Genomic DNA, 27327 nt, shown 5'->3' with positions numbered 1-27327 from the left:
GGGGTGCAGAGGATGCCATAAATGGTAGAAAGGAGTGCATAGGATGCCAGTCCTGGTACAAACGGGTGCATAGAACACCCACCATGCCTGGCAAAAAGGGGTGGATAGGATGCCCTCCTGACAGAAAGTTGGGCATACTTGTAGGATGCCACAACCTGTAGAGTGGGGTGCATAGGATGCCAGACCTGCTGAAAGGGGTGAATAAGATGCCAGTCCTGGTAGAATGGTGTGCATAAGCTGCCATTCCTGGAAGAAAGGGGTGCATAGGATGCCAGGCCTCGTAGAAAGGGGTGCACAGGATGCCCGAACTGGTAAAAAGGGTGCATAGAATGCCAGGCCCAAAAGGAAGAGGTTCATACAGTAGAATTCAGAGACACTTTTCTGACGGCAAGCAAGCTGTGAAATTACACATTTATACCAATATCCGGCTCTAAAATTATATGAACATCCTAATTAAAAATACAGTACCCTTTAACCTTGACATAAACAACATCATGTTCATGCAAGTATTTGTGTTTTGATTTTAACCATTGTGTACCAATGAGCTTCCTAGCTAAGTTGCAGCTGGTAAAGGTTCTTTTTAGCCAACGTTTGGGGACTTTTAACCTTTGATTGTCATGCATTTTGCCCAAAGTCTGAACTGTACATCTATACTTCACAGTGCTCACCTGAGTCAGGTAATTAAAACACACACACACACACACACACACACACACACAGAGGAAAGTTTTACTTTAAGTAAATCATGTCAAAAGGACAGAAGGACTGACAGACAAACAGCCCAAAATATAACCCCTCTGTGCAGAGACATAAAATTAGGTATTTTTCTTATGTCAGCCCAGGTTCAAACAACAAATCTTACACTGTCACCCAAACTGATGCCCTCAACTCCTTCTGCTTTGACTGTTGGCAGTAGGAGATGAAGGGTTAATTATACCACCTTTGTCACAGAAAAACAGGTGACACGGTCCCTGGACACTGGCATGACATCATCAGTGCGACTCCCCACACTGCTGAGCACTGCTAATTTACCATACTATGTGTGCCACTATAATGTACACACTGTACTGCCCTGTAACATTTCATGCACGGGATGCAGTGCAGCTGGGTTTCAATCTCTTATCAAAATAAATGCAATGTAATACACTGTACTGAGGTGCCATTAATCGTCGAAGTTGAGACCATTTTAGCTAATTTTGCAAAAAATTTCTTCTCACTACATGAGCTGATATCATACACAATACATAAACTGGAATAAATGTACTGAAACTACAAAGTTTACATACACATGGTTTGGACAAGTTCAGTTGCATTTAAATTGCTTTAATCAAACAACCATGATGGAACTTTTGATATCATGCCAGAAGGGCAAAAATAAAAACATTATTCTGGACAGATGATATAATGACAATATCTCTCTTTCATTCACATATAATCTACACATTGTACAACACACCTTAAATCTCAAGCAAAAAGAAAAAAGAAATCACAGTTTGTGCAGATAAAATGCTGGGAATTTGTACGCTCAGCTGGGGAGGACCTGTCAATGCATCTTTGTTGCACAGAACCTGCAGGCACAGACGAACCGAGCCCAACCCAAAGTGATGTCTACCCCGCAGCTGTGTCGCCACATTGTAATTTTGACCCCTGGAACCCGAGATGTGTAATTAAATATTCATATCTCTGTATAATCTACACTGCATGACTCAGAGGATTGTAATTCTCCACTCCGTACATGAAGCCGAAGTATGAGTCTGGGCAGACCATTTAAAAAAAAAAAAAAAAAAGGAAAAAGAAAAACGGCCGCCCAGTGTTTATCATAAGACTGTAATATAGGATGAGCTGGCAGATTCGGGACCCATCAACTGCTGCCACGTTGTAATACTTCTCTGCTGTAGAGGTGCAGTGTAATGACCTTGCAAGCATGGCAACAATTACGGCAGTGTGCATTGCCATTATGTGCCCCCCTCCCTCCCATCCTCATCATCATAATCAGAAACAAAGGGGGACTGGGGACAATGCTATCACAACAGAGGCACCTTGCCTCTTTCATGATTAAACTACACCAAAAAAATCTAAAAACTTACAGAATGCAACAAAAAATGGAACAGTATAGACTCTTTTTCTATTAAACACTAGCAACAATAACAAATCAAAATACCATAAACACAGGGTTAATCTGTGGTTTGAATAATTAAAGAGGCTTCATTTGACCACAGATTATACTATTGCTCAATAATACGCATTGTAGCTTGTGCACATATAAATTTGTTACAAATACAAGACTGCTTTTGCTTTCAAGGTATGCACACAATGCACTCAAGATTCAGCACTCTGACAAATTGGCACATGATTGTCTCGATACATCTGACACAAACCGGCACTGTCACTTCTTCAGCCTAGGGTAAAAGGTAATGCTAAAGAATTTCACAATCAGCAAATACTAGTATTCCCAGGTATTTATCAACCCCCCACAATAAAATTATCATTGTGCTATAATTCCTTAAATATACACCCATCTCTGTTGCTGTTTACAGTGTAAAGGTAAAACATGCAGTTCTGGTACCTCTGCAGAACTGTCAAATTTCACTCCAAAATGTACACGTATGCCTAAGAAATGTGGAATAATGCTGTAATGAAACGTAAGATATTCATTGGGTAACGACAAAAATGAAAAAAAAAAAACAGAAAGGTTCGCATCGAGGTCAGGCTTACTCTGACTTGGGGACAACTCGGCCTCGCTTTGACGGCAGGGCAGAGTTGTTCCTCTGAATTCTACAGTGTTTTACTACGGGAGCGCTTTGCGCTCTGGCTTGTCGCAGTTATGGGCAGAGTTGATACAATGCGCGCATACAAAATGAACGTGCGCCTATGTATGAAATATGGTGATCACAAACTGCGTGTATTAGAATTATCTGAAATAAGGCCAAGTTGTCCTCGAGACCGTGTTAGCCTGGATCCTTCTGGAATAAAATTTGTTATACCAACTTCTACTATTCTACACTTTTGATCTCAAAATACTCATCATCTTGGCAAATCGCGTCAGCCAGATAAGTTTCTTGGTAGACTCTTTTGATATACTGCAAGCAATATGCAATGGTGCAAGATGGGTTCTCAAATGCTTACTAGAATTATGTTTTCATTTTAATCTTGACATGCCTGAATGCATATTTATCCTAATTTCTCTCCACCATGATATCAAACTTGTATTGTAAGGATAACTGTGAATCCTTAATAAATACATAGATTCAGCTCACAAACAGTTTTTATTGTAATTTTGCAATCCGCACAGTCATTTTATATAGTGAGTATATTTAGTTTTATGTGGATTCAACAGTCTGATAAGGTGAACAGTTGACATATTCTTATGGCTTGAATATCAATTAATGCACACAACAAATGCCCACATTTTATATGCACACACCGAAAATGTTGACATGAATATACCTATAGTACTGTACATGTGTACTGCATGTACAATGAATCATCTAAAAAGTATAAAACTTATGCAAATCTATTGAGTTCAAATCTGGCAATGTACGCAGACTGCAGGAAATTTTATATCAGGGACACAGAGATTTTTGAAGCCAGATGATCATGATACTGGAACATACAGTATCTGCTCTAGATGAGGCTCAGTTGATTTGTTGTCATTGTTGGTTGGTATGTCTTTTTAAATTGGGGGGGTCTAGCCAATGATTTTGATTTTCTCAGTTTTTCTCATTGTCGATCTTTGTACTTCTGCTCAAGCATTCTACATCATATTACCCAGAATAATTTTTTTTCTAAGGCTACTTTGGAAAACCTTGCTTTCAATCTACATGTACAAATGTCAGTTGCTCCATACCAACAAAAAAAAAAAGAAAAAAAAATCTGCAGACGATAGCTGAACTCTTCCATTTTAGATGCAGAAATCATCAAAGCTAGGTCAATATTTACTCTCATAAGGGAAGCCGAGGTAGGTTTCATGGGATTTCACAAACCAAAGTTCCCTGCATGAGGGACGAGTTATTTGCTAAACAAGCTCTGCTAGCACAGCAAATCAAGCATTTAATATTTATCCTACAGATTTTCACCAAGCAACAAGAGTACATCAAATTTGAGGAAACACAGTGTTTACCGGGAGGTAAAATCTGTGGCATACATATGCCTTACAATCCCATCCTCTGCCTGAATTTGAACAAGTTTACTGTCAATTTCTACAACGTAACTCTTGTTTTTCAACCAGAAAGCTCAACCCATTTGATCTGAATTTTGATCTGCACAACTGACAAGGCATGACTTCAAGGAAGTACAATTTGTACATAATGTATGACAAGTCCAAACTGGATGCTGTAAAATGAGCTGGTGGGTTTAACACACCACACGCTACCTGACACCCACAAGAACCTACTCCATATGCCTGCTCAGTTGTAAATCAATGACTACATAGCAGACAAAACCTAGAGACAATCTTACATCATCTGAACATCACAGATTTTTACCTCAATTTACACTGTACCCCTTGGCATTTGAGTCGAAGTTATTTGGCAGCAATATTGGGACTGTTAAAACCAGTCATTCTGGTTTGAGATCAACTTGTATTCACTTGTGCATAAAACATCAATGTGCTACAATCAGCATACATGGTAGTAGGAGTCTCTGCCACTGACTAGTAATTTATCATTGTCATGTAATGATTTACTATTGGGTGTTTTTTTTTTTCTTTTGCGTTTATAACTAAAATATATGCCCAATCCTACCACACACAAGAGCAGCATACATACCTCCAGTTCTATTTTATCCTGAACTAGATTGTATTCAATGTTGATTTGTACATGGATAAAAGCTGAAGAAGAAAGGGAATTACAAGCAAAGGAGACAACAGCTTGGTAGACACTGGCAGCTGCGTCCATTACTGAGCGTCCATTGCAATACTGGTATGGGCCTACCTGTATTTGTGGGTAAACTCAGCCTATACCAGATCAGGAAAACTCTGGCCCTTGTGATGGGGTCCTATAGGGGCTGAGTGAACCCGTTAGACCAAGTTTATCCACAAATACGGTACTGTAAACCAAGATATTTCCTGTACATTTTGCGAGGAGCCATGATTTATGAAATCAGAATGCATAATGTGCAAGTGTTTGTCTATTATAATGTGTTAAATGCAACTAGCTATTTGGGAAAGTTTCGTACCGCAAATGTCTCCGCTTTTACAGTACTGTAAAACACAATATTTTCGCGGCAAGAAGTTTTCGCGATTTGGAGCTGACAGCCTTTTTCACGGCACAAAATTTTTGCGAGATGCCTCTAACATTCATAGTGTAGACAAGAACTTTCGCATGCATTTTAATTTTGCGAATCTTGGCTCTTGCAAAATTCGTGAAATTAAAATGCATGCAAACATTCCTCATGTTACAGTATATGGAAAAGCATTCCTCCACAGTACAACACTCACCTGTCCCTTCCAAAAAGCACACGCCGGGTGGGGGGGCATCCTCATCCCGATCCCGATGAAGGTAATCAAAGCACCAGGCGTGGAAGGAGAAGGCGAAGATGTCCTCCAGTTTGGCGGGGGCTTCGATGGCCTTGACGATGCGATATAGCCACTCCTGACACTGGTCACTGGTATCAAACTGACATCTAGTGCAGACGAGGACAGGAGAATGGAGTAAGGGGGTAGAGGTACAAGGAAGAAGTTAGTCACAGTCGCCATTTTATCAATTAATCCCATGCATGGCAAATTTATACATTCATGAAATACCGTACAAGCTGAAATTTTCACGGTGGTCTTAATTTTTCAAGTTGCCTTTGGAATGCAAAAATAACAACATGCGAATATAAAAACAGTGTGAAATGAACAAAGCGTGAAGATATGTATCATTTCAAAAAAATCAAGCAATGCCAGCACGGGATGGATCGCAAGCAACTAGATACTAAGACTGTAGGTCTAGTACGCTGCATGAGCCATGATGTAGTGATACATCTGGGGCATGACTTCATGCTAGTACAGTACCATGGCACGTGTACTTCAAATGCAGAACACACTTTTCATTTAAATGAACTGGGAATCAACGAGTAAAAACATTCAGTGGCACTATCATTACTACTGTCACTTGTTACTTATTCTTATTTGTTTCGTGAAAGATGATCAAACAATTATCAGATCCTCGCAACCGCAAAATAAAGATGTAAACATTTCCAACAAGTAGCAATGTGCTTTTGCAGGAATAGTGGAAAAACATCAAAAAAACAAACAAACATTTACTGTAAGCACAAGCACATGTCACAACAAGCAGGTTGTAGTTTTACATGTATTACAATATTAATGAAACCGTTTCCACGAGGACCCGGTAACCAGCCAAGTATCAATATTTAGAATTCAAATTTTACTCATTAGGCGTTTTCACATCAGCCCGATGTTTCGAAATAGCGCACTATTTTGCTGACTATTTTCTGCGAAAAATATCTCGAGCTTGGATTTTTATCGGGCTGATGTGAAAACGCCTATTAGCAGTTGCAGCATTAGAACTGCAGCGTACATATCATTAAGCCTTCAATACATGGCACCTGGAGTATTTGGACTAAGCATGAATCCCCAAGAGGTAATGCATTCCGGCATGTAATCTACACCTGTAAATTCTATTTTTGTCTGCTGTGCATGCCTGGTATTGCATCAAACCACACTCCTTGCTGAACTCAAACACAATACATTGTCAGCACACAGCGTGATCATTGCTACGTGAGGTTGCCATGCTCAACTGGAAATTGCTCGCTGGGGCTTTTTTCAGGGGTAGCAGGTACAGTGTGTGACACAGATCTGTCGAACAATAAGCAAGTTCGTAGTTAGCTCATGTGCAGGTTGGTACAAATGACCTTTTTTCTTTTTCTTCTTTTCAGTTGGTAAAGACACTTTGCTGTTTTCAAAGCAAGGCAAGGCATAAGCTTGCCTGACGTTAACAATTAATGGAATTCATCAATCAAGTTCAAAGAAAGAATGAACTTGCATAGAACACATGAGCAGAACTGTACATCAAATAACACTTGGGAAGCATCCTTTTCATTATATTGCCCTTATGTATCGGACAAACTACATTCTATTAAAATGTTAAAGTGGATGTGCTGGCAAGTACCATTTATCAGGATAACATGAATAATCATAACAGCACAGTTGTTCATCTCGGTGAATTGTATAATGAAACCAAACCTTATGGTGCAAATTACCATTTTCTGCTCACGTGCAAGTTGGAGCTACAAACTGGCTTATTCTTCTATTTTCCGCTCTACACTTCCCTTCTTTTTCAACTTTCAGAGAGACTACAACAGTTCACTTCATACACTGCTGGAACTTTCATTATGTTTGTTTGCTGGTTAATGTAAATACTTTTGTTTGGTAATTATTTTTTGTTATATCTTTAATGATTAATACACATCTTTTGAACATGCATACTGGAGCCAGGATGTATATAATAAATTTTGTTTAGAATAACACATTCATTCAAAGAAATCACTCACAATTGACTTGATCTAATAATACCACATAAATTTATCAGTCCATGCAAGCAGAAATTGTGATTGCCAGTGAGAATGGTACACATTCAATACTGTTGTCATTTTTAAACTTACAACAAGTGTCATATTGAAGTTCCTTTTCTTTTTGCTTTTATATTGAAGTGAAATGCATTAAATGTCAATGAATGTGAAAATCTTGTCCTGACGAGCATGTCTTCTTTCTCTCTTTGTTTTTAATGTGTGTCCACTACAATACCCTTAAGAGACAAAAACATTAATATTTTTATATGTACAATAATCATTAAATGTGAGCATTAGGTGTCTTGCATCATACAAACAAGAGAGCTGCTCTTTAACAATTCTAATGTTTGGGGCCGACGACTGTGATACCATCCTCATTAATGGGGCAAGAATATTTTAATTAGTTGCCCTCCCAGCATGATGTGTAAACATTCATGTGGTAACATTCATGTGGTTGAGATGACTGAACACCGAGTGTGCGGAAATCTATCTCTTGGCAAGGCTTGCTGACGTGAAAACCGATGGGATTTATCTCTAGCTCTCAGTGAGTGATTCATACCAGTACCTTTCGATCTGTGGCTGAATAGTTTGTATACAAATGAATAGTTTGACTGCAAAAAGAGGTAATTCCATTTTTGTAAATTTGAGATATTTGCTATTAAAGCAGAATAAACGAAGAAAACAAAAGATCCTGTTTACCTTTGGAAACAGTGATTTAAACAAGGAAAAGTAGAAATTACGCGGTGCGTAATATATGTCCCCGCCGGAAGTAGCATTTTGTAGCAAAATGTACAATATAGGTCAAAAATCAAGGTCAAAGGTCAAAGAAGTCAAAGGTCAAAATTCTGTGTAGAAGTTCTGAAGCACTCACCTAGTGCCATCACACAAAGCAAACGGAATCGAAATCGGGTTAGAAATGGCGAAGGAGTAGCATTTTGTAGCCAATGTACAATATAGGTCAAAAATCAAGGTCAAAGGTCAAAGAAGTCAAAGGTCAAAATTCTGTGTAGAAGTTTTGAAGACCTCACCTAGTGCCATCACATAAAGCAAACGGAATCGAAATCGGGTTAGAATTGGCGAAGGAGTAGCATTTTGTAGCCAATGTACAATATAGGTCAAAAATCAAGGTCAAAGGTCAAAGAAGTCAAAGGTCAAAATTCTGTGTAGAAGTTTTGAAGCCCTCACCTAGTGCCATCACATAAAGCAAACGGAATCGAAATCGGGTTAGAAATGGCGAAGGAGTAGCATTTTGTAGCTAATGTACAATATAGGTCAAAAATCAAGGTCAAAGGTCAAAGAAGTCAAAGGTCAAAATTCTGTGTAGAAGTTTTGAAGCCCTCACCTAGTGCCATCACATAAAGCAAACGGAATCGAAATCGGGTTAGAAATGGCGAAGGAGTAGCATTTTGTAGCAAAATGTACAATATAGGTCAAAAATCACGGTCAAAGGTCAAAGAAGTCAAAGGTCAAAATTCTGTGTAGAAGTTTTGAAGCCCTCACCTAGTGCCATCACATAAAGCAAACGGAATCGAAATCGGGTTAGAAATGGCGAAGGAGTAGCATTTTGTAGCAAAATGTACAATATAGGTCAAAGGTCAAGGTCAAAGGTCACAACTGAAATTCTGTGTAGAAGTTTCAAAGCTCCCATGTAGTGCTATCATATAAAGCAAACAGAATCAAAATTGGCTCATAAATGACAGAGAAGTAGCAAATTGAAGATTTTGATCACACACGGACGCACACACGGACGGACACACGGACGCACGGACGCACGACACACACACGTACGGAGCCCGTTTCATAGTCCCCTGCTCGAACTCGTTCGGCGGGGACAAAAATGTTCAAGATATCACTTTTGATGCACATGTGCAGGTCAGTTGTATCACAAAACATCCTACTATATAAAATTTTTGCAACAAAGCCTAAAATATAAAGGAGATATCACTATTTTTCTCATTAAACCATAACTGTAAACGGTTTAATCTGGAAACATTTTTATCATAAGTATTGTTCACATTTTGTACATATTTTGAAATACTTACCATCAATTATACTGGTTCACATTTTTACATTGGTTGTTTCTATCCCCAACTCACATTTTAGAACTACTTTGACGCACTAATGGTGGGTATTTGTTTCATCTGCAAATGGTAAATTATGCCTTTAACTTAAGAAACTTTGGGCTTTGGGGATATTTCCTATCATACAGTACATTGTACCTTCTATAATATTTCCTGTTGTGTAACCAGTGAGGTATCACTGGAAATGTTTTATTTTGCTTTGTCTAATGACAGACTTACTTAAAAATGTTTAGAATGGCATTTAACCCCTTTTGCAATCGAACTCTTCAAACGAAGCATTAAAGGGTGTGTACAATTCTGGTCGAGGCGAGGATTTAGCTTTTAACGTTTTGCAAGATATTCAGAAACCACTGTATGAGATTCTAAGGGGTATCAAAAGTTTATTTGATGAAAATCGGTTTTGAAATGGCCGAGATATCCAAAAACAAGGTGAAACAAAGAGATCGTAATAAAGTTGTGGCCTGTCGCCTTTTCTTATTATCACTTTTTTTGATATCTCAGCCATTTGAAAACCGATTTTCATCAAATAAACGTTGAATCCTTCTTAAAATTACATGCCCTTTCATATTCCATAAGAGGTTTCTCATTATCTTACTTAAGAATTATCAAAACATGAATCCCAAACTCAACTAGAACTGTACAGTCCCTTTAACACATGTTGTGTGTATCAGGCTATTTCATTCATTTCCAGGATTCTAAACAACAGGCATGTTATGTTCATCCTTGTCAACAAAAGCAACATGGTTATTCCTCTACTTTTTACAGGTTTTCATAATCAGCAAAACCACAGCAGAGAATTAATCTCAATTTCTGCAAATGAATAGAATGTGTAAGAGCATAGAATGCAACAAACAAAATGTTTTTCATCGGGAGGCATTTCATGAAGCCTGAAATTGTCAAATATTTTTTTCCTGACAAACTGTTATAAGCTACTGAAATCCTTGCATCTGATTGGCTGAGATTGGACAAAACGTTTCATGAAATGCCCCAAGGTCTAACCACTCTGTTAACAACAATTTTTGGCCATAGTCCAAGCAATACTTCACCTTTTTTTGTATCCATTCTCACTGTGTCTGAGAGATATTATAGCAGTGGTTACACTATACAACCTACATAATTATATTGTATGTAACAATAGCTATGTTCACACGTACCGTCATGGTTACGAAACTTAAAGTTTGGGATCGTCGAAGTTTCGAAACCATGACCCTCAAACGACAACGACGCGGGTTCGCATGCATTTAGACTACACCGCTAACTTCGAGTGAATCATGACATCCTGGTTAATACCGGAAGTAGTACATATGTATACCCTTGGCGCGCGCTTCAGATGAAACTCGCACAGGCCGCGATGGAAAACTGGTAGAGCCGCAAACCGCTACGCTAGAGCTACAAGCAACGAATACCTGGCCCTGCCATATCGCTCTACTTGCTTGAGCAGTTTTGCTTGCATTTGTTCTGAACTATTATGCCATAAATTTAGATGCTTTTGAGGGTGAGATGTATTAATTTTACTTCCAAGTCGTTTCTTTGGGAGGGATATCTTCCAGCTCAAACATAGTGCTAGCCTGGGGCCTGGGTACGTGCGGTGCAGGTAGCTGCTGCAGCTGGCTACCGTACTAATACAGCTGATAAAGAACTCAGAGCTGACCCGGAAACACACGGTGGAGGGAGAGGTCACGCTAAACTTTAAGTTTCAAAACTTCAAGGTTTGTTGTGTCCACACGTCCACTAACTTCGATGGAGACCCCCCGCGGCTTGTAGTTTATCGCGCTAACCTTAAGATTTTGCTGTGGTTTTGTAACTTCAAGTTAACTTGAAGTTACAAAACCATGGGTTGTTCACAGGCACTCTAAACTGAAAGGTAACTTAAAGTTTCGAAACCACAAGTGAAAGTTCAAGTTTAGGGCTATGCATGTGAACCCCACTATAGTTTCACTACCCGATATTTTACTTCGTGTGGTTTGGGCTGTCTGACCGCAAACTTCTCAGAAAGTTACCACTGAAACTTCCTGCATGTACAAATTTTACGAAGTTTTACAATTCTTGCAAAATTACATGTATACATAGTTTTATATAGTGTGGCCACGCACTGCTGAAAATTGAAGAAGTTTGTCACGTGACTAGATCAATTTCATGTCGTATTCTGCACACTCTTGAACGCCTACAGTTTATATTCACAGAGGGTGCTCTGTTTTTGGCCCTGTGGAGCACAAATGTTGGAGAAATACATCATGGGTAGTTTCGCATCACTCAAATCACGTACAATGTATACGAGCATAGTTTTGTCGGTAGTGTGATTGTATGGTCAATCTTCTGGAAATTAACTTGAAGTAAACTGTGTACAGATTTGTGTAGTGTCTGACCACAGCTACTGCGACACCAGCCCTACAGCCTCTGTGCTCCTCTACTTTTCATATGTAGTCATAGTCAAGAGCCCGGCTAACATTCAGTCACGTTGTATACACACCTGTACAGCAAATTATTGGCAAATTACAATATGTGCTAAAGACTCTGCTCCAACAAAATATTTACACAGCTAAATAATAATAACAACTAGAAGAATCATACTTCTATTGTTGTCATCATGATCATCAGCATTTGTAATTGTATGTACCATGGTAAGTTGTATCTGATCACTGTTATAACATTGCACTAGCCACTGGAGTAATGACAACAGAAAAGCAAAGAATATGAAATTTGGATGACCTTAAAGGACAAGTTCACCTTCATAAACATAAGGATTGAGAAAATGCAACAATATTAGTAGAACACATCAGTGAAAGTTTGAGGAAAATTAGACAATCGATGCAAAAGTTATGAATTTTTTAAATTTTTGTGTTGGAACCGCTGGATGAGGAGACTACTACAGCTTGTGAGTCATATGCGTACAACAGTATAAAGAAAATGTAAAAGAAAATTCAACATATTTTCACTTTTTTCGCATAATAAAAGAGCACTTGACTTGAGTCTTTCTAAAGGCAGGGGGAATAATATTACCCATAACATTTGTCGGTAACGAGTCAGGGGAATGTGTACTTTTTTCAAAAGATGGAATTTTGTGAAATTCTCTTTATATTTTCCTTATATTGTTGTACGCATGTGACATCTAAGTTATTCATACACTGCAGTAGTCTTCTCATCCAGCGGGTACTGCACAAAAACTTCAAAAATTCATAACTTTTGAACGGATTGTCTGATTTTCCTCAAACTTTCAATGATGTGTTCTACTAATATTGCTACATTCTCTCAATCCTTATGTTTATGAAGGTGAACTTGTCCTTTAAAGAAGGGGGTTGGGAGGAAGATGTGACATCTTGGAAGTTTTTAGACCTCTTTATTTAGCTGGATTAACTTATGACTGCAGTAGTAAGAACAGACTGTTTTGTTGCTGTGTTTTTTAACCACTCAAAGAATCACCCAATATTAGTCTGATAGAAAAGATTCATGAGTTTGTGGGCTTTACAGTACTCCATGCACTCTGTGAAGCATTCACACACACCCTTTACCCATAAACAGGTCTACTTTTCCCGCCATACAGCCACAGCATCACCATTGCATTTTCAATTCACCTTCTGATTTTCTAGTATGTATTTGATGGGCAAGAACCATGACTTAATTCTATAGATCAAAGCTATCATTTTCACACTGGCATTCTCTACCCTCCTTTTCTACTGGAAATTCTTTGGCTGCATTCAGTCTTCCACAGGCTGTGCACACAAGAGCAATCATGCAAGGTTCCAACTTCACATGAAGAATGACTACTTCCTTTTATAGAAACATGTCGGGGCAATCTTCAACAACGTACATTGTTTGGGGCCCAGTTTACACCAAGATTGGCTAATATTTGAGAGAGGTTCAAAAATTGCAGTTTGCCACAGCAATAACTGACTGCTCATACACCACCTGACTGGTCATTTGCTTGGGTGCCACCATAGTGCCACCAGGCATAGCAAGAGTCCATTTTTTTCTGGACATCAGAAGCTGACATGCTGTGAACTGAGACATCCAGATGCAACCTGTCCAGTTTGCCAACATATCAAAAGGGTCTTTCTCACTAGAGGAGACATCGGAGTGGCTGCCACGACTTGTGCCACTCATGTGACTCGAAAGACAAAAAAAAAAAAAAAAATGGCTCGCGCTCTCGCGAAGTTGGCGACAACATGGTGACTTCAGAGATGTCTCCAAATTAACTGACAATTTATTCATACCTGGAATTTGTGGAGACATTGCCGCAATGTCCCCAAGACATCCTCTCTGAATCTCAGTTGCAGAGACAAGGTCGCCAATGGGTCTCTGCAACTTGGCCGCGCCTAAGCCAGGAGTTGTCACGGAGACATCGCTGAGATATCTCCACGACTAGGTCAAGACTGGAAAGAGTCTCCAAAAAATATTGAAGATGTTCTATTCCCTCAAAACTTCCCAGAGACTCGGCTCCAATTCAGGAGACGTCTCCACAACTAGGGAGACTCTAGTTGCTACAAGGTTGCCAACTAGTCTCCAGCACAATGAAACAACTGCTCTTCATCTAGTGTGTTCAAGAAGTATTCAGGTGTTTGTGAGCTTTAAATCTCCACTGAGAAATAACGAAATTAGACACCTTTACCCAAATCAAAGAACTACGTCCTCCTTATGTCTGTCATTACCATAATAAGAACCATTAGAACGCTAGTACTAGGTGTTTCAAAAAACATTTCCCACTTTTGATTCTTAATAATTCAAAAACTATATATCAGATAACACTGTCATTGATATGAATGATAGCTGAATAGTGTACAATTTGGTTGAAGGTGGTTTAAATATGAAAGCATAAATAAGTTTCATGAAATCCATGATTAATTTCACAGTTAGGTTCCAGACTTTGCTCTATTTTCAACCCTCTGTACAAAATTTCACTTTGCACAGGGGTCAATGGGTGTGTATGGGAGTGTGTGGTTAACACCCTGACAATGGTCCTGAACAATGGCCAGGGTTTGAATGTTTCATTATTCATTCATGAGAAATTCCACTATCACAGCTAGTCTTTATTCAGCCTCTGGCAGTATCTGTGTAAAGTCAAACGCCTGTCGATACTGTCGTTGAGTCGCGTCAGTGCTCTCCCTACTTCTGAAAAACAAAATTACAATGAATACCTTCTGTTCTATTGTAAACGTGGTGACAGGAAGTAAAGACAATCAATTAGAGTATACACTTGTGTATATGGAGCCTTGAATAAATCTACTCTGAAACAAATCGCCCCAATGATAAATGCTGCTGAACTCTTTACCAAAAATGATCTCTTTTTATCGAAAAAGCGAAAAATTTGTCAGACTATTTAATTAGTAGACAGTTGTATTAAAATGAGGAATTTTAGATCATTTATGCTTATTTATATCCCAAATTTAGTGATATGTCAGAAACAAAATTTGAAAATGATTGCCAGCTGGAATGAAATGTGGTGTTTGCAAGCACTTTACCGTGCATGAATTCAGACTAGCAGTGCCCAGGGCAATCCACATGAATTATTGATTAAGCATTCATGTGCCAGGGAGTGCCAGACTGACGCCTAGTCAACAGGTGGTTCAGGCATGTCCATTGTTCAGGGCCATTGTCAGCACACACTCACATACACATCATTGGTTCCTGTGCGAAGTTCAATTTTTGTACAGAGGGTTAAAATTTGACCAAAATGTGAAACCTTGCTTTAAAATCAATCTTAGATTTAATGAAACTGATTTATGCTTTAACGTGCAAATCACCTTCAACCAAATTGTACACTATCCAGCTATTACTCATATCAATGACAGTTTTATCGAATGAATAGTTTTTGAAATATTTATGATCAAAAGTGGGAAATGTTTTTTGAAACACCTAGTACCAGTGTACATTGCAGCAGTAGTAGCAGAGGCAAGAGTAATATTAAAAAGCATCATCATATCTGTAATTCATAAAATATCTCATCACAAGCATTGTAAATGGCATTCAATGGATTGCTATTGCTACTGTAGTATTAGGCCTACTGAAGTGAGTACAAAAAATGGAAAAAATAGCATACGGATATGCCCTGTAAATACTGCATTTGTCATTGCTCAAATTGTGGATACTTCTCTAGTTGGAGCTGAAAGGGCATTCAACCATTCAAATAAGTCATACTGACCTACATTTAGTGGCCCTCTTGCTCTTCAATTGTTCAAGTACCATTGTATGATAAGCATCCTTGTAAACCGACGTACGTACCGAGAATACCTGAGATATTCACACAGCAAATGTCAGTGTGTGACAATTGAAATATTCAAAGTAGTGCCTAACAACAAACCCATAGGCATCAATTCCATGGAACCAGATGAACAGCCTTGTGTGCTTGTCCTTTTTCACATAATGGTAACCCTCAATGGAATAGACAGATCAGTTTTAACCTCAAGCTGTGTAAAGAGCCTCTCAGTTGGGGGGGGGGGGGGTTTAAGTACAGTATTCATCGCATAATCGGGACAGGTTGGGAGTAGCAAACACGGCCCCTTTAAGCGAGGTGCCCGCTTTCGCGACGAGTACTCACCATACACTAACAGCATACGACATGTACATGTAGTGCACACACACACACACACACACACACACATGCATACTGACGTACTGTACATGTACATGAATACACAACACGCTACCCCTCGGTGCGACCCTCCAGCTCTCCCTGCATTCTCGCAATGATGTAGAGTAATCGCAACCGGGTTCGATTCTTCTGTCAAACACGCGTGTACACGTAATCAATGTCAGCTCATAGTCTAGATTCATAAAACGTTACGTATTCGCACATCCATTGAACCCTTCTCATCTTTCACTCTCTCCCTCCCACTCTCTCCCCCATTTCACTGAATACGTAACTGTTCATAGCCCTCATTTCAATCACGTAACTTTTGCCCAGTCACAACTGAGGAAGATTGTGACGTACACACAGATCACAGTGTACAGCTGTATTGAAAGTTGAAACCAAAGACAGTAGATAACAAGATACGAAGGCGCGCGATAACAATGGACTTTGCCCTCAGAGTGTGTGACTGAGATTAAACAACGCACACAGCCTGGGCTGTATGAGCGAGGCATGTTTTTTATTGGATGTGAGTCGAGTAGGAATTGCAAGCGAGCACGTGGCTTTGCTTATGTAGGGGAGAAGAATGTTCGCGAAGGCATGTGCTTTGCAATGGCATGGATACTTATACACGGCGCTTTCCTGGCTGTGCATGTACATGTACTGGATGGACGGAGGTCAAAACACACCAATCCGAAGCTTGCTTTGTAAGTTTGTTGTAAACGACAACTGATACGGAATCTTTGAAATATTGTTGTGGTATTTTGGTAGATTTTTTGTGTAAAATATTAACAAAATCAAAGATCGCTTGAAGAAAAATTGTCCTGTTTATCAGAGGTCCCCGCCCGATTATCCAGTGAAAATAACGTGCGTTGGAAATGTTTCTGGGAAGCGTATATCATTTAAGCGAGGATCCCGATTATCAGATGCCCGATTATGCGATGAATACTGTACTGTGTAGATGTATGGGGTGGGCCCATGTGTGCATATGTTTAAATGTGTGTTTCCCCTTGTTTTCTGACTACATTTTGGGTCAATGTACTGTGTACAGTGCACTCCCGTTAAAACGAACACGGTTATAACGAAATTTCATTATAACGAAGTAAAACTTCTGGTCCCAAAATTATTGCCACATAAGACTATGGTAAAATATTCGCTTATAACGAACACGGTTATAGCGAAATTTTCGATATAACAAAAGCCTTTTCCGAGCACCACCGACAAAGAAAAACAAAAGAAATGTGCTCCGTTATAACGAAATGCGGATCGCTTTCGTAAATGCGGAGCGGAACAAGCATTTCCAGCGTCTATGGGTGAACGATTCAATTACATCTGTACTGTGTGTTCGCTCCGTAACTTGCGTTATTGTAATACAATAATCTGAAATTGAATAAGGTTCATTTAATTGTTCCGAAGGCTCTTATTACAAAAAACAAAAAACAAAAAAACAGGTTCTGATACCCCTCAATGTCCGTTAGTTCGGAAATGTAATAGAGTTTGTTATTACGAACATGTTGGCGTTATAACAAAGGTTCGTTGTTCATAAGGTTCGTTAATCCGACAATGAAATAGGCTCCTTATTACGACGGTTCGTTAATCCGAGTGATATAGGAATTCCAAACGTTCGTTAATCGGAATATTAGAAAAAGTTTCGTTAATTGTGAAAAAGGTGACTCCAGTAACAAAACTTAGGAATTGCAAACCTTCATAATCGTCTTTAAAAGATAACAGAAACTTCGAAATAACTAACCTTCCCCATTTTTGTGATTAACAAACCTTCTTCGGAATAAGGAACCTTTTTTTTTCATGTTTGGATTGAAAACTTTCGGAACAACGAACCTTCGGAAAAGTGAACTCTTCTTATTTTATGATTTACAAACCTTTGAATGACGAACATCATTTCATTTTCCGATCAACGAACAATATATTAATATCTAAATTATGAACTTTCGGAATAACGAATCTTCGGAAGAGCAAAGCTTCAATGAACAAACCTTCGGAATCCCGGGAATGGCGAAACTTTGGAATACGGAGCCTCCAAAGTAACAAACTTTTGTAAAAAAAAAAAAAAAAAAAACGAACGGCTGGCATAGCGAATTTTCATTTTCTATACGGGTGTGACAATACAAAAAAAGTTTATATGTTCTCTTTTAAGTGTGATATTCAATAAAATTAAAAAGGTATATAATCCCACCTCACATAACTTTTCCAGTGTATGATGAGTATTCAACAACCATTATATGATATATGCGTGGTTTGCTTGTTTTCGTTATATTGTATTTGTTAGGTTATAACGAAATTTCGTTATAACGAAAGAAAACTGCCGGTCCCGAGCATTTCGTTATAACGGGAGTGCACTGTATGATACTCAACTACACGTAGGCTGTGGTTCATACATTCACGTACATGTTGATACATTAATGCCATATAAGTACAATGTATACTTGCAAATCTTGACAATTTTGCATGTGAAAAAAATGTGATTGTGGAGTACACTAATGAACGGAGAATGACATACCATGTCCACGTTATATTCATGTTAGGATCAGTATACACATGTTGCTTTAGTTTGCGAGTGGCACCAAATCAAAAAATTTGTTGAAATAAAAACCCCGCAATATATATAAAATACAGTATAATAATACCTTGAAGTTTGTTGGGGTTTATTAAAGTTATTTTTTTTTTTTACTCCCACTGCTTACTTTTGGTTATTTGTAGGAAGTACCTTTGATATACACTTTTTGATGTGTATTAAGGAAAAATGTGTTGAATAAATGGGAATGAAATATGTCAGAGATCTCTAATTTTCAACAAAAAAAAAAAGGGCGTATAGTTGACACTGGTATTTGTGGTATATAATTCACAATTTAGTTGTTTTGAACAACAGTACCTCTGGTGTTGACCCTGATCAAAAGTTTCAAAGAAAAAAAAAAGATGAAGACAGAGGACAAAACAACATACAACCGACAATGGGTGACAGTGAGCAAGAGGAGAGACTAAAATGTGAGTTGCAATATCATCTGGCCCAAAGGGATAGGTAAGCTACAATGTATCTTAGACCAAATGCCCCTTTCTACCTTTAATCAATTATGAGTATGTAACATCAAACATGCAATGAAAAATTAACCTCATACTATGATACATTCTGGCACACCCATGTTTTTCTCTCTCGGCACTTGTTAAGTTTTCCCATTACAGAACAGCGATGTACAATGATCCAGTACTTCAATTTACTGGGCCCTGGAGTCAAAGCAGCCAACAAATAAGGGGTTTCCCACTAAGAAAAGAACTTGCTTGTAATCAAGTTCATGATTCACAGGTCTTGATGTGACACTGACAGAGTATTCAATGAAATGAGTCTCATCCCTACCTGCTCACTCCTAATGGCATTTTATGCAATGGCTTTGTCATGAACAATATGACCTACAATGTATCTATCAAACATGAAACCCACAATACTCATTTTTTAACCTGCACTAATCATACAACTTATACATTTCCACGCACATTGGCATTAGTTTACATCAACTAAGACTCCAGTTCTTCTATAGCAGCTAACCTTTAACCTGCTGAAGATGGACTGATTTTGCTGTAACATGCATTTCCCATATATACACATGTCCGAGTATTCTCTGGACTCATCTTCAATGGATTAAGATTACCAATGCATTCCAGCCAATGCAAGTGGAAAACACCTGCAAACCATCACTGGACAAACATGATTTAAAGTCAACATTCAGACTTTAAAAATCTCCGTTTAAAGGGTATGTACAGTTCTGGTCGAGGTAAGGATTTAGCTTTTAACGTTTTGCGAGATATTCAGAAACCACTCTATGAGATGTCAAAGAGCATGCAATTCGAAGGGGTATTAAAAGTTTATTTGATGAAAACTGGTTTTGAAATGGCTGAGATATCCAAAAACGAGGTGAAACAAAGAGATCCAAAAAAAAGGTGTGGCCTGTAGTCTTTTATTATTATCACTTTTTTGGATATCTCAGCCATTTGAAAACCAATTTTCATCAAATAAATTACATAATTATATTATAATTACATGCTCTTTCATATTTCATAAGAGGTTTCTCATTATCTCACTTAGGAATGTGAAAAACATGAATCCTCACCTCAACCAGTACTGTACAGTCCCTTTAAAGGCAACATATCATCACAGAGCATGTACTGTTTCTACTTTACAAACAAGTAATTCGCTGTATAAGTGTGAAAGCCATCCCAGTTTACTGGCTAGTGGAAAAAGTTTTGTATTCTGCCCCTCTTAATAGCTACTCAACCATTACACTGACTGCCCAGCAGAGTAAAGTAGGCCTAAAGTAGTACACTGATCCAGCAATAGAGGTGAGCTCCGCTACAACCCCATCCTACTTAGTCTAAGTGACTACTGCACAAACTCAAGTGGGTGACCTTGCCCAATTCAATAACTCTGAAGTATGCCGCCTTGATATCAATTGCAGGCAATTGTTGCCAGGAATTGTACCACCGCTGCAGCAATGACAACGCAGAATACCAGGCACTGCTATCCTCTCCACCAAATTATAAACACTACGGTAATTTCCTTTGCGGGCAGAGCCCAATTTTGCGTCACACGTCGGGGTGCTCATTAATTGGTGGCAAATCTATACTTCGGAAGCACGGTTTGCCTCAGATCATAGGGTGATAAACCACTTCCCTGTTGATGGCATGAACTGCATATTGTGTAATACTGCTTGTGAAACTGAGAAGAGAAAAGAGACCTACTTTATCATTCAGGTATTGAGAAATAGGTGTATGTCATACGTTCACCGGCTCTTGAGCCAAAATATTTATTGTATTTCCTTTCACATGCACATTGCTTTGTTTTTGTTTTTGTTTTTTGGGTTTTTTTTTTTTTTGGGGGGGGGTTGGTTTTTTTTTGGGGGGAGGGGGGAATCTACATGTATGATAACAAGAGTGGACCCCACTATGCCCTAATGATTAGGTCCTATATCTTTGCCAGAAAATGCTAGAAAATAGCATTTATTAGTATTCAAAATAACTAGACAGGTAACCAATGTATTCAAATTCATGGACATTTTCCTCTTTGGATGTTATGGTTAGAAAAAATAAAAATAAAAAAATCTTCCATTTACCTGAACATACTCCAAGCATTTTTAAATTTGGATCAAAGCCACTACTTGAACATTTCATGGGATAGGGTAAACTAAAATGAGGTGATTGAATCCTTTTAGATTAGTGTCGCTGAATAAGTTTGGTCTGAAGATCTCCAAATTTCTCTACCATGAAAAGTCGAGAAAGGCAATTCTTTTGGTCAAAATGTTTTTCCCAAGATGACTTCATCACTTATCACATGTACAGCATGTGTACTGCAGCTCATCACAGACATTTTTTCACAGTGTGCATGTGACATTGCTCACAATATGACAATCTTGCTATATTAACCTGCTGAGGACCGGTTTATCTTGCTTCAACACACATTTCCCAGAGACACTTGCCCGAGTATACTCCGGACTCGTCCTCAACAGGTTTTACAGGACTTTTTGAAATAAAAAATTTCGAATATTGGGGTATACTTTGTGTTGAATTCCTTTTCTTACCTGAAGGGAAGCAGAACTGAAATTCCACAGTCCTGTACATAATATACAGTATATATCACAGCATTCTTTAACATATTTGCATTCTGATATTACTCAAACAAGAGGATCTTACCTAATCAGCTTCCCATCTTTGCATGTTACGACCAGACTCTCTTGATCCCTGCAATCTGCAGTCTCTATCAATCCAACAGGCACCTGGATTTTAAAAAAAAAAAAAAAGAATAGACAAAGAAATGTAAAGAAGGCTATTGATTTTCCATGATTGACAGCGCTGTCAATCATCTTTGGAAATTTTGAGTAGGGGGACAAGTCCTTAATAATTTGCACACTGCTACCAACTTATACTGGAACTCACAGTCTACAGAATACATATTTGATATTATAATCAGCTGATCACATTGTATGTACAGTACACACATGTTGTGTAGTGAATATCCCCTAGTCCTTCCCCAGCCGTCCCCTGGGAGATACCTGGAGAGAGCTGTATAAACTCTCGCAGCATGAGAGTACCAGGTATAGAGTGGGCAGAAACATGGCACTCGATACCGGCACTCATACATGTGTACAGTAGTCCAGAGGAAGGGAAGCCACAGCCCTGGTCGGTAATGTAGAATGCACAATGGATCACTTCCTGAGCACTTCTGTAGAAAAACACTGGTAGTCTGTGCATTCAGAGGACAAGATAAGGGATACAAAATTTCACAGGTATACTGATAGACAAGCTTCACAGTTTAATACTGTAAAACCAGAAATATTCTTAATGTGAAACTTTTAAACGAGTTCTTCCAGTGTTAATTCAAAGCAGCGATGCAGGTAAACTTTTATAGGAACCATCAGCATACCTTCCAAAGCTGCCTCGAAAACACTAACACTAAACCTGATGGCCAGGGGACACTTACACTTTAGTATGAAATTGTTTCATACACACAATGTTATGTAGCTGCAAATCAGCAAAATACTAGTATTATTTCAAAAGCACATTGGTACTTTGGTTTGACATTGCCTATGAATTATACATCACTACATGCTGCAGAAGAAATCCTTGCCCACTGCAACAAAAACTTGGCTACAGTACATTGTACACTGTATGTGTATGCTACGATGTAAGTACTGCACAACATTAAGCATGATGTAATTGGCTATTAAGCAGTCTTGCATGTAACTGCAGCTACAATGTATGTTAAATAAACACTGGCCTGGTTACAAATTATTGTACTATACATGTAGCTTGCCCAGACTTCACATTTTGTGTACCTGGTACGGCTGCCAAGAATACAATGTACTTGTTATTACATTTCAAATACTGAATGGAAGTCACTGGACAAAATATAGCCATTTCTGCTTGTAGGGTTTTCACTGTGTACATGAACAACAAACTTCACATAATGATATGAATGTTTCTGCTAGGTTCTGGCACAGGTGCTGAGCAACTATCACCATAATGTTGCAAGTCTATCATAAATCATAAATCATGGATATTCATTTCCAGTTTGCATGGTCTTAATACTGTGCCCAATTAAAAGTGTTTGCATGCACTAGCATGTGTGCACAGACTAATGAGAATGCGTCTGCACGCATGTGATAACAAATGCAAATATTTGTATGAACTGCACATAAATACACATGTATGAGCATGATTTGCAAGTAAATATTTACAATTTCAAACTCTCAGTCTGATGTCTTTGATTCCAGAAACTACAATGTGAAAACACTTGTCTTGGCACTTTGCACTCAAGCCAGGCAAACACCATTTGACATGAACCAGCTTGCCTGAATTCTTTGTGCCTTGGAAGAGGCCAGAGGTCATTCCTTATAGGCTATAATTGTGTCCTCAACATCCAAGTTAGTTTGCCTTTTCCACTATACAAAGTCATTACCAGTTCTTACTTCAAGACTCTTGGATTTGAGAATTCCAAGAATATCAGTGATAGCAGGGATGACACCTGATGATAACAACAATTTCTGGCTACTTTAGGCTTGTAGTTGTACTATTGTAGCTTTTAAAAAACTAAAATATATAAAATATGAAAAATATTCTGAAAATAAACAAATAAATGTGATACAGAATTTACTGAAATGGATATAGGCCTACACTGCAAAAGTTTTTTTTACTAAAAATCAAATGACTACTTACAATGTATATATATGTGTTAGTCCCAACCTTGTATTTCTAATTCACACAAACTACACCCATTACATGCAGTATGTTTTCAGAGCTGATACATGTGTACGTTTAAATGTAGATTTTGAATGATTTGTACATGTCACTAGGTTCATTCTGAACTATGGATACTGTAAATTGTACCATTCTTGTACACTGTTATACATGTATGATGTGAAGTCTTGAAGAATTAGTCTTCCAATCTTGTAATTCTGCAATACTGAAGTTCGCCCTGTTTGCTGCTGATGAAAAGCATGTTCATTCAAAGTCATTTAAATTTCAATAACCACTTCAGTCATCAGTCAGACTCAACAAATTTCCACAATTGCAGTTACTGTACTTGTGTGCACAGCAGTGCAGAATATTAAAGCCGTCGTGTCAACATACAGGCACATGAGATCAATAATCTTGAGCAATGCAAACAATGCAACATAATCTTACATTATGTCCATTTCTTTAGAGTGATGATGAAATAGCTATAGAAGCTAGGGGATACTAACTGTAGATAAGAAAGATATTATATAAATAACCATGACTTTATTCCAGTTTCAAGACACTACATGTAGGTTAATTCACTACCATTTTATCACTTCTCAATCTTATCGAGGGAACAAAGTACAGAGGGTCCCTATAATGTAAACATCAACACAGACAGCAGACAGTGGGATCTAAACGACCATGTCTGCACTCCCCCAGGCTTACAGTGCACATGTATGCAGGCTGGAAGTCTCTACTTATTGATTTTCCACATGTGGGCATGGGACACACCCACTGGGCGATGCGAGTTCCGCACTGCATGCAAACTAAAATTGGATTGGGGTGTGAAGCACGGCGGATATTCTAATACGTGTGCATGATGTCCTTTCAAATATTTTGATGCTATCCATTCTACACTGTACCTGCTTTAAAACGTTCTTTTAGAGAAAAGGAAGGACACATAGCAGGGAATTGAATAAGGAAAACTCTTTTCAAAAATAAGATATCATGAGAGCTGAGGCAGTAAAAATATAAATAAACAAATAGAACTTGCCTACAATTTGTAGCATAGTGCACCAGCACTATAATGCACATTGCGTATCACAGAGCTGCTGCACTATAACAGACATTACAATGTATCTAAATCCTCCAGTCTTCTATATCACAAAGCAATACTGCAAATAAGCATCATGGGGCACTCTTTGTACCGTCATACCTTGGGATACACAGCCTTGGTGTAGTGCAGCTTTTGCCAGAAGAAAAATTAATTAAGTCATGGGCTCATTCTACTAGATTTTCACTGCACCAGTTATTGCCATGAATCCTGTGTCCAAGGGTTCATATCAATCAGGGAGACAGCACAGGCTTTGAAAATTAGTTATATGATCTATTTTCAACAAGTGCCATAAACTTACATATAGTATCCCAAAATTGTCTTACTTATCATTTTTTTTAATGAAATTGATAAACATTGGTGCTGAGAGTGTTCACATTTTGCTCACACCCTAAAGTACAATACAGATCGCAGCAGTAGTTCCGTGGGCAGCAATGCTTAATGTGCTATCATAGCATGAAAGTGAGATGGCATGCACTTTACACAGGGCTCCACATATTGGAAGCCTACACTGTATAGATTATAACATGTTCAAGAGTTGTATTCCTGCTGTACAGTGCAATATTTCAACCATGGACATTAACAGTTTCTGCACATTGCAATTTTAAAGAGCTTTCTTTCAACTCATAGCCAGGTTAAAGAATAATAAGAAAGCTGTATCTTTCTGCAAAACGTTTGTGGACAGGTAGGCATATGTATAAAAGGGCATACGATGTCAGCTGAAAAAGAATGACAAAAAGCTGTTGTCATGGAAATGAATTATAGCACTGCATTAAACGAATCATCTTAAAAAGTTTCAACAATACTGTGTGCGTAAAAAGCACATCGACATACACTGTACATGTGTGTCTGTGCCTTGAATACTGTATCCTGTGTTACACAAATTTTCTGCTCCATAATTCCAACTATACAAAATACTTCTCATAGTGCTACGAAATTACTGTAAGCGATGAAAGACAATAGTATACAGTAGGGCAAGTCCAAGATAATGCGCGCATTACGTATGGGACATTCAGAGACTTTTATGACCTGAAAAATAGTGTTAATGGCCTTTGATCATATTGAACTTCATCATGGTGATTGATATCTAGGAGAAGTATAAACATGTAAAAAATTGAGAAAAATGACTTTGACAATTATATTCTAGAAGAGAAAATATGTGCCGTTACGTATGGGACCAGAAAACTTTTGTTTTTTTGAACATTTTTTTCAACCTCAAAACTCTCTGAAAGTATTTCATTCTACAACTTGTAATTCACTGTGATGAAAGTCACAACACTCAAGATTATCACAGGTAACTTTCATGTCATTAGGCAAAAAGCTTTACTTACAGGTTCAAATTAAAGACAGACATGACGTGTTACGTATGGGACAGTTACGTATGGGACAGTTTGTCCCCCATTTATTTAGTGTGTGAAGAACCATGTTTATGGGTATTTTGCATAATTATTGTAGTAAAATTTGAAACTACTCAAATACTGATCCAGATTGTCAAGGAAACATTATTCCCCGAATATTCACCATCATAATCATAGTCAATCATATTTTTATATTTTTATGACCAACCTGAGTATGCATGCCTTTTGTCCCCCATTCGTTTAGTGTGTGGAGAACCAAGTTTATATGGGTATTTTGCAAAATAATTTTGCAAAATATTCATAAACAAATTTTTGCATAATCATTGAGGTAGAATCAGTTGAAATTACTCAAATACTGTTCAAGATTGACAAGGGAACAATATTCCCCATATATTTACCATCATAATCATATTTAATCATATTCTATATTTTTTTTATGACCAACCTGAGTATGTATGCCCTATTTTTATCAGGATAGTTACTATTGAAAAATTGAATAGTTTAAAGTGTTTACTTCCATTGATGAAGGGCAGTTTGCCATTTAACAATAAAAAATGACTTGACACAAGAAATATTAATTTCAATAAATAAGCAATACATGCTGCGTGGAACCCCAGTGATCGAGTAGATGATGTCTGTCTAGCAGTCAGGTCATTGATTCGAGTCACACCTCAGTATGTATACCCATGAATTTTGTCGTGGATACTATTGAAACTGAATAAGGACAATTTGTGTATCATTTGCAATAAAAAGGAATCATTTTACTTTAAATTTTTAGTATATATCACAACCATTTCAGATTGGATCTCCGTCACATAAACTTTGAATTCCTCTAGTCTTAGGATTGTATGCTCTTTAGTAATTCATATAATTGGTTTCCAATCATCTCATCAAATGTTGAAAACTGAATCCCCATTTCTACAAAAACTATACCATTCCTTTAATGCTGATTTTTCATTGTGTATTTTGCCATTTTCC

The 27327-nt window shown here is 38.0% G+C and overlaps 1 protein-coding gene across 1 annotated transcript in view; it reads right to left on the bottom strand.

The window, feature by feature from the left end:
* Positions 1 to 27327, bottom strand: part of LOC139718816 (phosphatidylinositol-3,5-bisphosphate 3-phosphatase MTMR4-like) — a 90383-nt gene that overhangs the window by 20256 nt on the left and 42800 nt on the right. Inside the window, 2 exon segments of the mRNA XM_071630284.1 lie at positions 5438 to 5622; positions 21853 to 21935. Of these exon segments, the coding sequence (XP_071486385.1) occupies positions 5438 to 5622; positions 21853 to 21935 (268 nt within the window).

This window comes from Diadema antillarum, unplaced genomic scaffold (assembly GCF_040938485.1).
Source record: "Diadema antillarum isolate AM-2024a unplaced genomic scaffold, OU_Dant_1.0 scf00000008, whole genome shotgun sequence".
Classification (NCBI taxonomy): domain Eukaryota; kingdom Metazoa; phylum Echinodermata; class Echinoidea; order Diadematoida; family Diadematidae; genus Diadema; species Diadema antillarum.
Note: the sequence above shows the minus strand (reverse complement) of the source record. Positions and strands in the feature narration are given on the sequence as shown.